The sequence below is a fragment of the Carcharodon carcharias genome, chromosome 25 (genome assembly GCF_017639515.1).
Source record: "Carcharodon carcharias isolate sCarCar2 chromosome 25, sCarCar2.pri, whole genome shotgun sequence".
NCBI lineage: Eukaryota > Metazoa > Chordata > Chondrichthyes > Lamniformes > Lamnidae > Carcharodon > Carcharodon carcharias.
The window spans coordinates 3927799-3943078 of record NC_054491.1 but is presented as its reverse complement, the minus strand read 5'-3'; the positions used below and the strand labels follow the sequence as shown (position 1 = coordinate 3943078).

Below are 15280 nucleotides of genomic sequence, written 5' to 3'. Positions count from 1 at the left end.
CCTCTTCATCCGCATCCTCCAGCCTCAATCCTTAATTCCTCCCAAAATGAATTGCTTGATATTTGTCCAAACTAAATTACAATGGTAAAAACAAAAAACTGCGGATGCTGAAAATCCAAAACATAAACAGAATTACCTGGAAAAACTCAGCAGGTCTGGCAGCATCGGCGGAGAAGAAAAGAGTTGACGTTTCGAGTCCTCATGACCCTTCGACCGAACTCAGTTCGGTCGAAGGGTCATGAGGACTCGAAACATCAACTCTTTTCTAAATTACAATGGTGCCTTCCGTCCATTCAGATAATCTGTAATCTTCTCCCTGAAGTCTATTGCAGCTTCCCTGTATGCCAAATCCTGAACTTTTACATCATCGGCCGTTTTTCAGATTGTTCTTAAATCAAAATCACCTGTGTATATTGAGAGTCAAAGTGGATCAGCAATGATTCCTGGGCTAATCCAAGTCCACCCTTCTCCTATCCAAGAGCATCCAACTATACTTTATTTCCAGTCCATCAACCAGCTTTCCAGACATCTTGCTGCATTTTGTCTTATACCACCAAGCTTAAACTTTTCTAATAGGTTTCTTGTCAGTCATATTATCAAATAGCTTTCAAAATCTATTTATACTGCATGAAATGCATTCCCCTTATCTATCGAATCCATTATTTTTCAAGAAAACTCTGTTAAATTTTCCAAACTTGCTTTTGATTAGTCCACATTGTCTATTCTTGATTTTTCCACGCGTTCTTAAATAGTCACTAATTTTATCCTGAATTGCAGAATTTAAAAAACAGATTTATTATTTGGGGCCTTTAGAAGGAACCTCAGCGTTGGGGACGCGGGAAAGGGCTGCCCTGTGGTTGAAGGTAAAGCACAAGCACATGCGAGGTGTTTGGGGAAGGGCCACATGTTAGGGAAACCTTGTATAAAGTGGCCCTTCCTCTGCAGTTGAGACAGTTCAGAGGCAGCCACGTTGATGTGCATGGAGTTGGGTCTCTAGCTTATCTGCCCACTCAAGCAACGCAGAGGCATGAAAGTGATGCCAAGTGCTCCAAAGTTTTTCACCTCTCGAGCACAGACTGCAAACTAATGAGCATTTTAGTGCCCTAAAGGAGAGTCATACATACTCGAAACGTTAACTCTGTCTTTCTCTCCACAGATGCTGTCAGACCTGCTGAGTTTTTTCACCATTTTTTGTTTTTGTTTCAGATTTCCAGCATCTGCAGTATTTTGACTTTAGCATTTTAGGGGACTGCAGAACAATTAGATGACAGGGCACATTGCACCAACTCCTTGCTAAAGCTGCCCATGTAGCAGTCATTGGTGGAGGTGCTTACAGCCCCTTGCAATGTCATAATTCCGTTTTGGACCAGTCTCCCCCGTGGTTCAAGCTAACAGCACAACCCTGCAGTGCTGGTTAGGAGAATGCCTGTGCCTGAACCGAGAGCACAGCACGTAGTCCAACGGGCAAAGCTAGTTCGGGTCTGGAATGCGCTGCCTGGAAGTGTGGCAGAGGCAGGTTCAATTGAGGCATTCAAGAGGGCATTAGATGATTATTTGAATAGAAACAAGACACAGGGGTATGGGGAAAAGGCAGGGCAATGGCACTAGGCCATAATGCTCATTGGAGAGCCAGTGCAGACACAATAGGCTGAATGACCTCCTTCTGTGCCGGTAAGATTCTGTGATTGTGTGAAATGTTTATGTGGAGCATGGTTATGTCATAGGAGACATCATTCTTATGTGTCACGGCTGTAAGTGCAGGAACTACTTTAATTTGTTGGTATGGGGGCCTCTCATTGATGATAATGTGGCTGCTGAGGAATAAAGAACTGGTTTGAACATATAGGCTATTCTGATATAGCCATATAACCAACAACGATAAACAGTGATAATAGTTGAACAAAACTGGTTTGTCATAGGCTTTTGCCTGGTTACATTGATGCAGTTCCTGTCCATATTGGCAACAGATGTCCCATAATTATTTCCAGGATCAGCAAACTCTTGAATATTTAATTGTTGGTGGAGATCCTCTTCAGTGGACGCTCCTCAGAAAAAGTCATTCAAACCAAACATTTAGTTGTCCTTGGTATAAAACAATGTAATGTCACTTTTTAAAAATGAAGGGAACAGATTTAATTCCAATAACTTATGACTGAGTTCATAATTTGAACTTTAAATTACGATTCTGAAAGGAAAAAAAGTACAAGTCTTTCTCTTAATGATCTTAAAGAACAATGTTGACATTGCAAATGCCAGCATCTAGATATTTAAACCATGAACTTTGGTTTGACTGTAGCATTTTTAAATTGGTATTTCACGTGCATTGGAAGAACAAGCATTGCTGCTAATTAATTTTCACAAGTTCAGGCTCTGTGACAAGAATGCCAATTATTTTCTGCAGAACAGTTTATTTTAAGAGTTAGTGATAATGAGAATATGAACTCTCACCTGCAAGTTTAATTTCCATTCCCTTTTACTTGCACTAAAATTTAAGAAAAATATTATTCACATTGGTTGGAACAGCTGTTCATAATTTACTCATTTTCCAAAGCACATTGTGTTACAATTAAACATTGTAAAGTTTAAGGTTATAAAACAAATATATTATTAGAATGTATACTAATCCCAGGTAATTTCAATCTTTAGAAATTACATTGTGTGTCTGTTAATGTACAAACACTTAAAGGTTCATTTGAAATTCCTTTGCCATTATTAGCAGAAGGATTAGCCTATTTTTAAATAGATTAGGCAATTGATGCAAGTATCACATTTGAATCTATTGTCAAGACCCGAGTAATTTTTAGATTTGAAGGTGGAAGATGCAGAGCTCAAGCTTGGCCTAGGCTTTCCATTGGTTATAAAACTAATAATATAGATTGGGAAAAACCAAGACATATATCCGCATATAGATATATATATGTCTATATCATACCAACACACAAGCAATGGAACAAACTTCAGGTTAATTAGAATGCAGAGAGCATATGACCAAAGTAACTGCCTAGAGTTTTATATATAAACCAATGGCAAAGGCTGGAAATTTAAGATGGAAAACTGCTAGAAATACTCAGCAGGTTGGAGGAGTCCAAAGCAAAAAGGTTTAGCTAAATTTGCATGTGGCGACTTTGGCCCAGATTTTCGCCATGACAAAGAGGCTCTCCATCATGGTAAAAATAGCAGAAATGCCCCAAAATTGGAAGTCCCGCCCCCAAACACAGCATTTCTCATTTTCGTGGGGACAGGATTGGGGCAAGGTGTATTTCGTGTGTGCGATGTTTATAGAGGCAGCTAGCCATTTAAATCATGAAGTGGTAGGACAGGAGTGTGAAACCCAACATATGCAGATTGGATGAGGTAAGAACGGTTCTGGATTGGTGTATTTGTTTGCTTTGGAGAGGTAAGCATCCCCCTCGGATCTGTTCCAGGGACACCTTTGGGGAGGTCAGGTGCCCTTTGGGTAGGTCAGGTGCCCTTTGGAAAAGTTAAATGTAGGTACAAATGTGCATAAAAAGTGCACAAACTAATTATTGTCAACAGACCTGTCAAAATGAATTGTCAAAAACTGTCAGTAGCTTATATTAAAAGCACCTGTAATAACAGTCAGAAGCACCTGTCAAATGGACCTGTCAAAGGGAGCTGTCAAGTTGTCAAGGCATTTAAAAGTCCAGGCCTTTAACTATTTGGAAAAAATGTCTGGAGTATTAAAAAAAATTGCTTGCTATTTCACTTTCTCTGTTGACATAAGCCTAAGGACTTCTATTACTGGATTAGTGCTACATGACTGATTTCACAACCATCCATTATCACAGTAGGGCTTTTACCATTTCACAGTTTGATGGACAGCAACAAGTGGTTATAGATTCTTTGATGTGGAACTAGGAATTTCAGTGCTTGCTATTGGGATTTGATACTTGAATAAAATGTTTGTTATTATAAGGCTTTGTTTAGCTGAATGAATGCAAGTGTAGTAAATGGATTTTTATGAATGAGTGTTATTTTTCAATATAAGGAAGTCTGTAATAGACACTTAGAATTTTATTTTATGGAACTTTATTTTATCTCAACTCTGCATGTCCAGATGTCTGCCCGTGGTGGATATTAGGTAAGTTAGTATGGTAGGTAAGGGCAAAGAGTGGTGGATAGGGGTCATGGGTTGGCACAAGTTGGCATTAAGTTGGCAGGGCCTATAAAATACCATGGGGTTGGGTACATGGGCATAGGTTGGCAAAGGGGCTATAAAAGGGCATGTGGGTTAGGATACAGGGCATGAAGTGGCATGGGTTAGCATGTATGGGCTGTGGGGAGTATGTGAGGGGTGAAGTCTGGAGGGATGCTTTATGTTTTGTTCTTTTTAAAAATTTTTGGACACAGTGCTGGGGACTTGAGGCAGGCCTTCCACCCAACCCACCTCTGCACCCAGTAGCCTCCTTCTTTCTTCGTGGGTCGCTGGCCCCAACTCCCATTCTAGCCCTCCAACCCCGGACTGACATTTAACATCCAGGCAGCCCTTGTAGAGGTCAGGTTCATGGCGCCATGAGTTCTCCCGTCACTGCTACCCAACCCGGGATCTAACGTCTGGCCCTTTGTCTCATTGCTGTTTGAACCTGAGCTGAGTTCCAGCCCCATATCCTGTCCATCACCAAGATTGCCTACTTACACCTCCTTAAAATTGTTCGTCTCTGCCCCTGCCTTAGTTAACTTATTTCTGGAACCCTCCTCCATGACTTTGTTACCTATAGGCTATTCCACTGCCTCCCAGGCCAGACTCCTGCCTTGCACCTTTCATAAATTTGAGCTTATCCAAAACTCTGCTACCCATACCCTCATTCACACCAAGTTCCATTCAACCATCACTCCTGTGCTCACTGATCTACAAAGGCTCCCGGTCTGCATAGCAACATCTTTGGTTTTAAAATTCTGATTCTTGTCAAATCCCCCATGATTTTGACCCTCCATATCCCTGTAATCGCCTCCAGCCCCACCACCCTCCAAGATCACTACGCTTCTCCAATTCTGGCCTCTTTTGTATCCTACTTGCTCCACCATTGATGTCCTTGCCTTCACCTGCCTTGGCCCTAAGTTTTGGAATCCCTCCTTAAACCTTTCTCAGCTTTAAGATACTTCTTAAAGGCTATCTCTTTGACCAAGCTTATTCTCACACATCTTGTGGTGGCTTAGTGTCAAATTTTGTTTGATAAAGCTCTTGTGAAGTGCTTTGGGACATTTTACAACATAAACATAAATGGAAGTGAAACTTGTCGTTGGGATATTGTTGTGTGACTGCCACAGCCTTTTACATAATAGTAGTCATTACAATCCAGAAATAATTTGTTGTGTAAAGTGCTTTGAGATATCTCCAAGAGATATGCAAAGAAAAAAATAAGTTTGATGAAATGCAGCTGCATTAAACTAAGCAAATAGAAATAATGAGGATAGTCCCAAGGCAATTGTTGTATTTGATGAAGAGCTAAATTCTGTATTCCAATTAACTCACTCACATTATTTTAGTTTTCTGACGAAAGCACAAAGTTTATTAAACAAGGCAGCAGTTTAGTATGGACCATAGGGTCAAATGGCCTCAGATAAGAACAAGGAGCCTGTCAGGAAGATATAATAATTCTCATCATGTTATTGGAATTTATTGTAAAATTGCGTGTGTGTTAATTGGATTAAAGGCAGCTGGTCGGAACTCCCAACGTCACCGCACCCCATTTAAATTTTCAGGTAGGCAGGGGGCACAGCAAAATCAGCCCCGCGCCCGCCGACCTATCAGTGGCCAATTGAGGCCATTGACAGAGTCAATTAACTAATTAAAGGACTTGCCCGTCCAAACTTAAGGTTTGTGGGCAGGCCAGGAGCCCTGGTGGGAATTAGAAAATGCATGAAACCTCATCCATGGGCGGGATGAGGTTTCCTGTATGTTTTTAAAAATGTTAATAACGTTTTTGTAAAAATTATGGACATATCCCAAATCATGTGACAATGTCACATGAGGGACATGCTAGGGAAATTAGGGAAATTTTATTTTTCTATATTTAGCGTGCTCTCGATTTTGGGATCTCCCCCCACCCCCCCCCCCCCTCCACCCCCCCAAACCACCCCCCACCCCCCCCCACCCCACCCACTCAGGGAGCACATAGCGATTCTGTTCGGATGTCACGCCACTGGGCCTTAATTGGCCCGCCCACATAAAAATGGCGCCACACCTCTGATCCGGGGCACCAATCGGAAGCACGCCCGCCCTTCAACTTCACCCCCAATGGGGGGTGGGGGGTAATCCTGCCCATAGTGAAACAAAGGGTATTTGCACTCAAAGGGGAAAATATGTATAAAGGAGTGAAGGCTGTGTATAAGGGACCGCTGTCCAAGATTCAACAAGTGTGAAATGCCTTCAGCCTTCATGTACCAAATTGCTGTCTCCAGGGACTGAAGTTAAGAAAATTCACTTTGAATTGTTCACTTTGCCTGGATCTTTTAACATCTATGTTTTTACTGTTGCCTTAAAGAAGGTGTAACTGGGAATCAGGTTAACTTATTTAAGTTATTGTGGCAGTAATTTGTAGACATATGTATGTGCTTACAATCGTTTCTTATATTAATAAATGTTTAATTTAGCTTATAAAAACCTCTTAAGACTCAGTGGTCTTATGATTACTGAATTCAAAGCCATCATCTTGAAACATACAAATTGAAAATTAGTTGTGACAGTTGTTTCAAGTTTCCCTCTGGGTTTTGAATAGCTAAGCATTTACCATCTGCTGCGTCATAACAGAACACAACAGTCTTGTGGCTGAGTGACTTGCATAGTGAGCCTTAGTGATAACATATTGTCTTGACGAAGCTTATATAGACTGACAGTTGCACCTTTCCAAGACATGTTTGTGTACAGGAGTGACACTCTAGAAAGGGATTGTTGGCCTTTGACTGGTTAAGACAAGTGAAATGGAATTCTCTGTATCATAGTTTAAGGTCAGGTGCAGCTCATCTAGTGCCAAGGAACAGAGTTATTGGGAAGGTCAGGCAAAGGCTGTCAGAAAAAATTTCATGAAGTTGAGAGTGAGTTTAAGATTGTAGCATGATAACAGTGTAACTTTCCAAGCATTAAGGAAAGCATAAAATAGCAGTCAATGGGGAAATGTACAGTACGTGCTGGTTTACCTAAAGTAGAGATTTAAAAAAAGGCTGCTGAGGAAAGAAGATGTCAACCATTCACTGCAGACACATCTTGGAGCTCACCCCAGAACACCTCAAAAGAATGCAGTACTATACAATACCATACGGGCCATACTTAAGAAAGAACAGCAACAACTTGCATTTATATAGTTTTTTTTACAAAGTAAAATGTTCCAAGCTGCTTCACAAAGGCATTATTAAACAAAATATGATACCAGGTCACATACGAAGATATTAGAGCAGATAACAAAATGCTTGGTCAGAGAGGTATGTATTAAGGTGTGTCTTAAAAGAAGAGAGCAAGGTAGGGAGGGAAAGAGGTTTAGGGAGGGAATTCTAGGGTTAAGGGCCTAGGTAGCTGATGGCATGGCGACCAATGGTGGATCAGTTAAAATCATGGATGTTCAAGGGACTAGAATTAGAGGAGAGCAGATATCTCGAAGAGTTATAGGGCTAAAGGAACTTTCAGAGATAGAGAGGGACCAGGCCATGGAGGAATTCGAAAACAAGGATGTACTTTTTTACGCTCACATCACCTGGATTCATTTGCTTTTGTTAACAATCAATATCATTTGGTCAATGGTGTGAAGAACAATCCCAAAGGAAGTAATTAAGGCACCATGTTCATGTATTTGAATATGCAGCACAATCCATTGTGTACAGGTTGTAGCAGGAGACCCTCAGGAGGACAATGGAAACACTTTAGAGATGCCCTCGAAGCATCCCTGAAGGGCTCAAACATACCTGCTGACTCATGGGAGACCCTGGCTTGTCACCGCCTAAAATGGAGAAGATTCATTCGGGAAGGCACTGAGCATGTCAAGCGACTTTGTTGGAAGTGTGCAGAGGCGAGGTCAAGGTGACAGAGGGAGCACACAATCCCTTTAATCTTAAACTCATCATGACTATAATCTTAGTCACTAAATGTATCTGTTATTAGTGTTACTGTGGGGGAAAAAACACCTTTGCTGAGATATTATGAAATTACAACTGAGTTAATGTATTACTTATGATTAATTATGTTCTGTCAAGGTTCATTAAGAACCAACCTATCTTTATGATAATCAACTTAACTTGACTTAACCTTTGATGGCATTGACCGTATCCTAGCAATTTCATTTTAATAAGGTAGTGTTAATACATTTCTATGTCCATCTCAGTCTTCAATGCCTCTGGCAAGAGTAAATGTGTATTCCATTCAGTACTACACTGTGACCCTGCTGTTGATTCATTTGCTTTTGTTAACAATCAGTATCATTTGGACAGGGGTGTGAAGGACAATCCCAAAGTGAAGTAATTAAGGCACCATGTTCACATATTTGAATATGCAGCACAATCCATTGTGTACAGGTTGTGGCAGGAGACCCTCAGGAGGACAATGGAAATACTATAGAGATGCCCTCAAAGCATCCCTGAAGAGCTCAAACATACCTGCTGACTCATGGGAGACCCTGGCTTGTCACCGCCTAAAATAGAGAAGATTCATTCGGGAAGGCACTGAGCACATCAAGCGACTTCGTTGGGAGTGTGCAGAGGCGAGGTCACGGTGATGGAGGGAGCACACAAACCTCCAAACAACCCATCCACTCAACCCTTCAAGCACCACCTATGGAAGAGTCTGCAGATCATGCATTGGACATATCAGCCATCTCAGAAACCATCGATCCAGAGTGGAAGCAAGTCACTCTCGATCCCAAGGCACTGCCTAAGAAGAATTAGAGGAAAAGATTCCCTTAATTATAAATGACTTACTAGAACGTCCAATACAGTGTTTCTTATGTATTTTGTGTGACTTAGTATTTATTTACAACTGTAACTTGAAAAAGAGAGGATTTGATGAAATAAATTGTGTTAAACTTGAATCTTCAGTCTTTGCAACATTCCTGTCCATGTATATAGTCTCCATGTGGAAAAATGGAAGTAAATGTTATAGAGGCATTATCTAATCAAGGGGATTGAGAGAATGTTGTGCATCATAAGAATATCTATCTCAACATGGTCTTAGATTATGGCTTTGAACTGCAAATTCTGATTCTATGCACTGAGTGCTAGGTGACAGTATAACTTTGAACATCATCCCAGTGTACCTCCTGCAGTGTTCAGCAGCTGAAATAATTGGCTCCACTGAGCTCTGTTGCTTTAAATATTTGTAAAATCGTTCACTTAAAGAAATTGCCTGAGATTGACTTCAAATTATAGCCTCTACCATTCTGTTACTTACCCTACACAATCATTCGCTTTGCTATTCTCATGCAGCTCAAACACAGTCAGTTCTTTCTCCTTTTTTTGGCTGAACTCTGCTGGGTTTAAGCTCTATGAAAGATCTTGGCTTCAACTCATGCTTCCCATTAGCAATAGGTTGTACCAGAGTAGAAATTAAATCGATATTTTCAAAGGAGTCATGATCCTTCCATGTACTCCTATATATTAGCTGAAGTAATCAGTGAAAAATTACAAACTGGTGTTTCTAAGTGTTTTGAGCTGGTTCTTGATGTTGAGACTATTTTAAGTGGGTTTATTTGTTTTTCCCTTCAGCTCCCCCTACATTCACAGAAACACCTCCACCTTATGTGGAAGCCAAGGAAGGAAGTACCATCACCCTCACTTGCACAGCCTTTGGAAACCCGAAACCTGTTGTTAGCTGGCTGCGGGAGAAAATACTGCTGGAGAACACTCGGAAATACACGGTAAGCCATCAAAAGGAACGTGACTGCTGGTGACCTCTATTTTATGTTTTGATACCTCTGCAATAAGCACCATCGCTGAAATATATTTAGCATCCACTTCCTTCCTGGCCTCTAATTACTTGGAGCTTTTTTTAAAGTCTCAGTTGTCTTCATTTACAGAGCTGCTTTATTTCAACAGAGACAATGGATCCAATTCAGCGTATCTGTTCCAGAACAGAATTGCTTTTCACTATTCTCATACAGACCAATCAGAGTCAGTTCCTATCCCTTTCTTAATTTTTGCACAAACAATGTAGGTAAGCCTCCCATGAGCTGAGATTGGCAATTCACCATATGGTAAACTATGGATATCATCCCACAACAATGCACACTATTGTACGATGCATCGTCACTCAAATAACCATGCACCAGTATCATGCAATAGAGGGTGACATCAAGGAGTCCTTGCAAAATTGAGGTCAACATGAATCAGGAGGAAAACTCCCCACTGCCTCGAGTCATACCCGGCACAAAGGAGGAAGGTTGTGATTGTTGGATGCCAATCCTCTCATCCTCAGGACATTGCTGCAGGAGTTCCTCAGGTTTGTATCTTATGCACAACCATCTTCAGCTGCTTCATCAATGACCTACCCTCCAACATAAGGTCAGAAGTGAGGATGTTCATTTGCTGGTGATTGCACAATGTTCAATGTCATTCGCAACTCCTTAGTTACTGAAACAGTCTGTGTCGCATGCAGAAAAACATGGACAATATAAGTAATATAAGTAACAAATAACACTCTCACCACACAAGTGCCAAGCAATGTCCATCTCCAAGAAGAGAGATTCTAACCACCTTCCCTTGACATTCAACAGCATTGACATCTTTGAGGGTTATCATTGACCAGAAACTTAACTAAACCAGGCACATAAATACTGTGGCTAGAAGAGGAGGCCAGAGGTTGGTAATTTGCAGCAAGTAGCTGACCCGCTAAGTCCCCAAAGCTTGTCCACCATCTACACGGCACAAGTCAAGAATGTGTTGGAATACTCTCCACTTGCCTAGATGTGTGAAGCACCCATAACACTCAAGAAGCTCAACACCAACCAGAACAAAGCAGTCTGCTTGATCGGCACCCCATCCACCACCTTAAATATTCATTCCTTCCACCATGAGCGCACCGTGGTTGCAGGGTGTACTATCTACAAGATGTACAACAGCAACTCGTCAAGGCTTCTTTGACAGAAACTTCCAAACCGACAACTTCTACCACCTGGAAGAACAAAGGCACCAGGTGATGCATGGGAATACCACCACCTGCAAGTTGCCCACCAAGTCAAACACCATTCTGACTTAGAAATATATCACAGTTCAGCAAACTCAACAGCCTGGTGGATGTTAGTGTTGGGTGTAAGCGGGAAGCCATCATGTCATGTTCCTGGTGAGGAAAGTTTGTTGGGGAAAAGGCTATTGTGTCAGACTGGGTGTAGTCAGCTCTTCTTCTGCCGTTGGTCACATCTCTGCTCCATGAGGCTGCTGGCCCTCTGATCTCCTCCTGCGTCTATTTTGCAAGGCAGCAGCAAGCCTGCCATCTGTCATTGAGGATTGTACTCGGTAATCAGCTCCCACCTCCTGTGAGCACTCGGCACCACTAGCTGGGCACTGAGCTCACCTCAAACCCAATTAAGTGATCTGCACTTGAAGATAGCATTGCGTCAGTGGTGCAGATGCAATACGGAGTCAGGACCCAAAAATGATACAGGTGTTTGGTTCCCAACCCTGGATTAAAAATCAAACTCATAAACCCTCAGCATTATATAATGGGACAGTGACCTTATCAGTTCACTGAAATAGTAATGTCAAATTAGAAGGTAGTTATTCAGGCCTCTCAACCAACCTCACAAGATCTGCACATTTACTTAGAACCAGAGAAGTCTAGAACAAAGAAAGTTCAGAGCAAAGCACAATGTGTGTGCCTGATTTTTGGTAAAGCAACCAAAAGTCAATCCATACTCTCACCATTGTGGTGTGTCTGCCACTGCCTCACATATGTAGCCAGTTCCTTACACAGTGCAGTAACCTCTGCCTTCACCATCTGAGACAAAAAATTCTATGATGTAATTTTTCAATCCTGATATGAGACAGAGGTCATAGTCTATATCCTGTATTTTTTGGAAAGATTTTGGGTACACGTGCAGATGACTTGTGCATTGGATGGTAAAGATTCTCCAAGTTGTTGCTTATTGCAGTCTGCCTTAAGATTCTTAGTGAGTTAACAGATGTTCTACACATATTTCACCTGACACCTCTTATGTCAGAATCAAGTCTGGGATCAGGAGTACACAAGCACTAAGTCTGAACAAGACGAATGACAGATTGGTGTAGCCAGGTGACCTTGTATGCCCACATACAGCTACCATAGGGATCTGAAAGCTTGAAGTCACCTCCAGTATTGAAGAGATGCACTGCACTGTGGAACAGAGACAGAGATTTGTCATTGTACAGGAGCTGACAATGTCACATGATAATGCATGCACTGATGTTCTAAGAGGATAAGATTTGTCCCATTAACTGTAACATGACACATTGCATGCTGAAAAACTTTCTGTTCAGATAAATGGGGGAAAAGGACAGTAAGGCTTGAAAAAGAAAGCCATTTAATCTTAACCAAGCAGGTTTAACCATCATAAATCGTATTGCCTTTTGAGCTTCACTATGACTAACTGCATATGATTTTTTAAAATTGTTTTATCAGAAGGGATTGGGAAATAAAAATGAAATTAAGATGGATTTTCTTGAAGTCAGCATAAATCACTTAGCCAAAAGCTTTTCTCTTTCTTAACAAATGGTGTTTTTCATATATGCTAGAGTTTTAATATAATATAGTTTTAAGCATTTATTATACCAAGCTGAGAGTGTGTGTTAATCATTAGAGGGATGAGAATGTTTCTGTGTGCTGCTTGTTGTTTGTAATGTTAAGGCTGATATTACTACCCTGGAACAGTAGTGAGAGGTTAGGTATTGCACACGTCGGCAGCCCTCTCAACCAACCTCACAAGATCTGCACATTTACTTTGAACCAGAGAAGTCTAGAACAAAGAAAGTTCAGAGCAAAGCACAATGTGTGTGCCTGATTTTTGGTAAAGCAACCATACTCTCACCATTGTGGTGTGTCTGCCACTGCCTCACATATGTAGCCAGTTCCTTACACAGTGCAGTAACCTCTGCCTTCACCTTCTGAGACAAAAAATTCTATGATGTAATTTTTCAATCCTGATACGAGACAGAGGTTGTAGTCTATATCCTGTATTTTTTGGAAAGATTTTGGGTACACGTGCAGATGACTTGTGCATTGGATGGTGCAGACTCTCCAAGTTGTTGCTTATTGCAGTCTGCCTTAAGATTCTTAGTGAGTTAACAGATGTTCTACACATATTTCACCTGACACCTATTTGAAATCCTCTGCTGCCATTCGCTGAAGTTCCTTAACTAGGTTTCATGACAACGCTCCTTCCTTACCGAATATTTTGATATCAGTTTTGTGTTCAGATGCGCTCAGAAGTCAGAGATCATTTGACACAAAGGGCGGGATTTTCCGCACCCACCCACTGCCGGGATTTTCCGGTCCCACCACAAGTCAATGGACTTCTGGCTGAGGCGCTGCTTCATCCATGGTGGGTCCCACCCACAACGGGGCTGGAAAATCTCGGCCCAAATGTTCTAATCTGAAATGAGCTTTGCACGCAGTCAGCAGCTTTTTACCATCTTTGACATCAAAGGCAATCAAATGGCAAAAGGCACTCAAAGCTATCTAGTACGCTCAACGCTATCCAATACACTGAAAGCTATCCAATACGCTCAAAGCTATCCAATACACTCAAAGCTATCCAATAACTCAAAGCTATCCAATACGCTCAAAGCTATCCAACACACTCAAAGCTATCCAACACACTCAAAGCTATCCAATACGCTCAAAGCTATCCAACACACTCAAAGCTATCCAATACACTCAAAGCTATCCAATACGCTCAAAGCTATCCAACACACTCAAAGCTATCCAATACGCTCAAAGCTATCCAATACGCTCAAAGCTATCCAATACGCTCAAAGCTATCCAATACGCTCAAAGCTATCCAATACCCTCAAAGCTATCCAATACACTCAAAGCTATCCAATATGCTCAAAGCTATCCAATACGCTCAAAGCTATCCAATACACTCAAAGCTATCCAATACACTCAAAGCTATCCAATACGCTCAAAGCTATCCAATACGCTCAAAGCTATCCAATACACTCAAAGCTATCCAATACGCTCAAAGCTATCCAATACGCTCAAAGCTATCCAATACACTCAAAGCTATCCAATACGCTGAAAGCTATCCAATACACTCAAAGCTATCCAATACGCTCAAAGCTATCCAACACACTCAAAGCTATCCAATACGCTCAAAGCTATCCAATACACTCAAAGCTATCCAATACGCTCAAAGCTATCCAACACGCTCAAAGCTATCCAATACACTCAAAGCTATCCAACACGCTCAAAGCTATCCAACACGCTCAAAGCTATCCAATACGCTCAAAGCTATCCAGTAGCTCAAAGCTATCCAGTAGCTCAAAGCTATCCAGTAGCTCAAAGCTATCCAATACGCTGAAAGCTATCCAATACGCTCAAAGCTATCCAATACGCTCAAAGCTATCCAATACGCTGAAAGCTATCCAATACACTCAAAGCTATCCAATACGCTCAAAGCTATCCAACACGCTGAAAGCTATCCAGTAGCTCAAAGCTATCCAATACACTCAAAAGGTATCAAATACACTCAAAGATGGCACATGCACTCAGCAACCTGCAGTGAAAAATACAAGGAAATTAATTACTTAAATAATAACTGAATTTATTCAGGTTTTTCATTTCATCCAAAAAACCTTTTCACTGTACAGTAAATGCTTGAGAGGACCACCAGATCGCCTTCAGTTCTTAATTCATTTTCGTCTCAGGGTCTATAGTTTCTATTGCCTGTGCCCCAACCCCCCACCATTCCTCTCCCAACCACCTAGACTCAGGGTCTAAACTCTCCCCCAGCCGTCTCTATCTACTGTCCAAAGTCGACCCGCCCTCTCTCCACCCCCAGTCTCCAGCCTCGTGCCTTGCCAACACTGCCCAAACTCCAGGCCCTGCGGTCACTGCCAAAATTCAGGCACCCCCCCTTCCCTAAACTCCAGGCCCCCACCCCCGAACTTCATGCCCGCTCAAAATTCCAGGTCCGCCCCCAAATTCTAGGCCCACCCCGAAACATGGGGACCTCCAACCCCCGATGAGACCCACCATCCTCCGCCCCTGACTCCCTTAACTCAACGCTCACCCACCATCATCGCTGCTCCCACGCTGGCTGGGAAATCCTGCAGGGCTGGCCTCACCGTCACTTCTGATTCCGGC

The 15280-nt window shown here is 41.8% G+C and overlaps 1 protein-coding gene across 1 annotated transcript in view; it reads left to right on the top strand.

Moving 5' to 3' along the window:
• Positions 1–15280, top strand: part of igsf9bb (immunoglobulin superfamily, member 9Bb) — a 707799-nt gene that overhangs the window by 431680 nt on the left and 260839 nt on the right. Inside the window, exon 4 of the mRNA XM_041174093.1 lies at positions 9709–9860. Within this exon, the coding sequence (XP_041030027.1) occupies positions 9709–9860 (152 nt within the window). The remainder of the gene's footprint in view (positions 1–9708; positions 9861–15280) is intronic.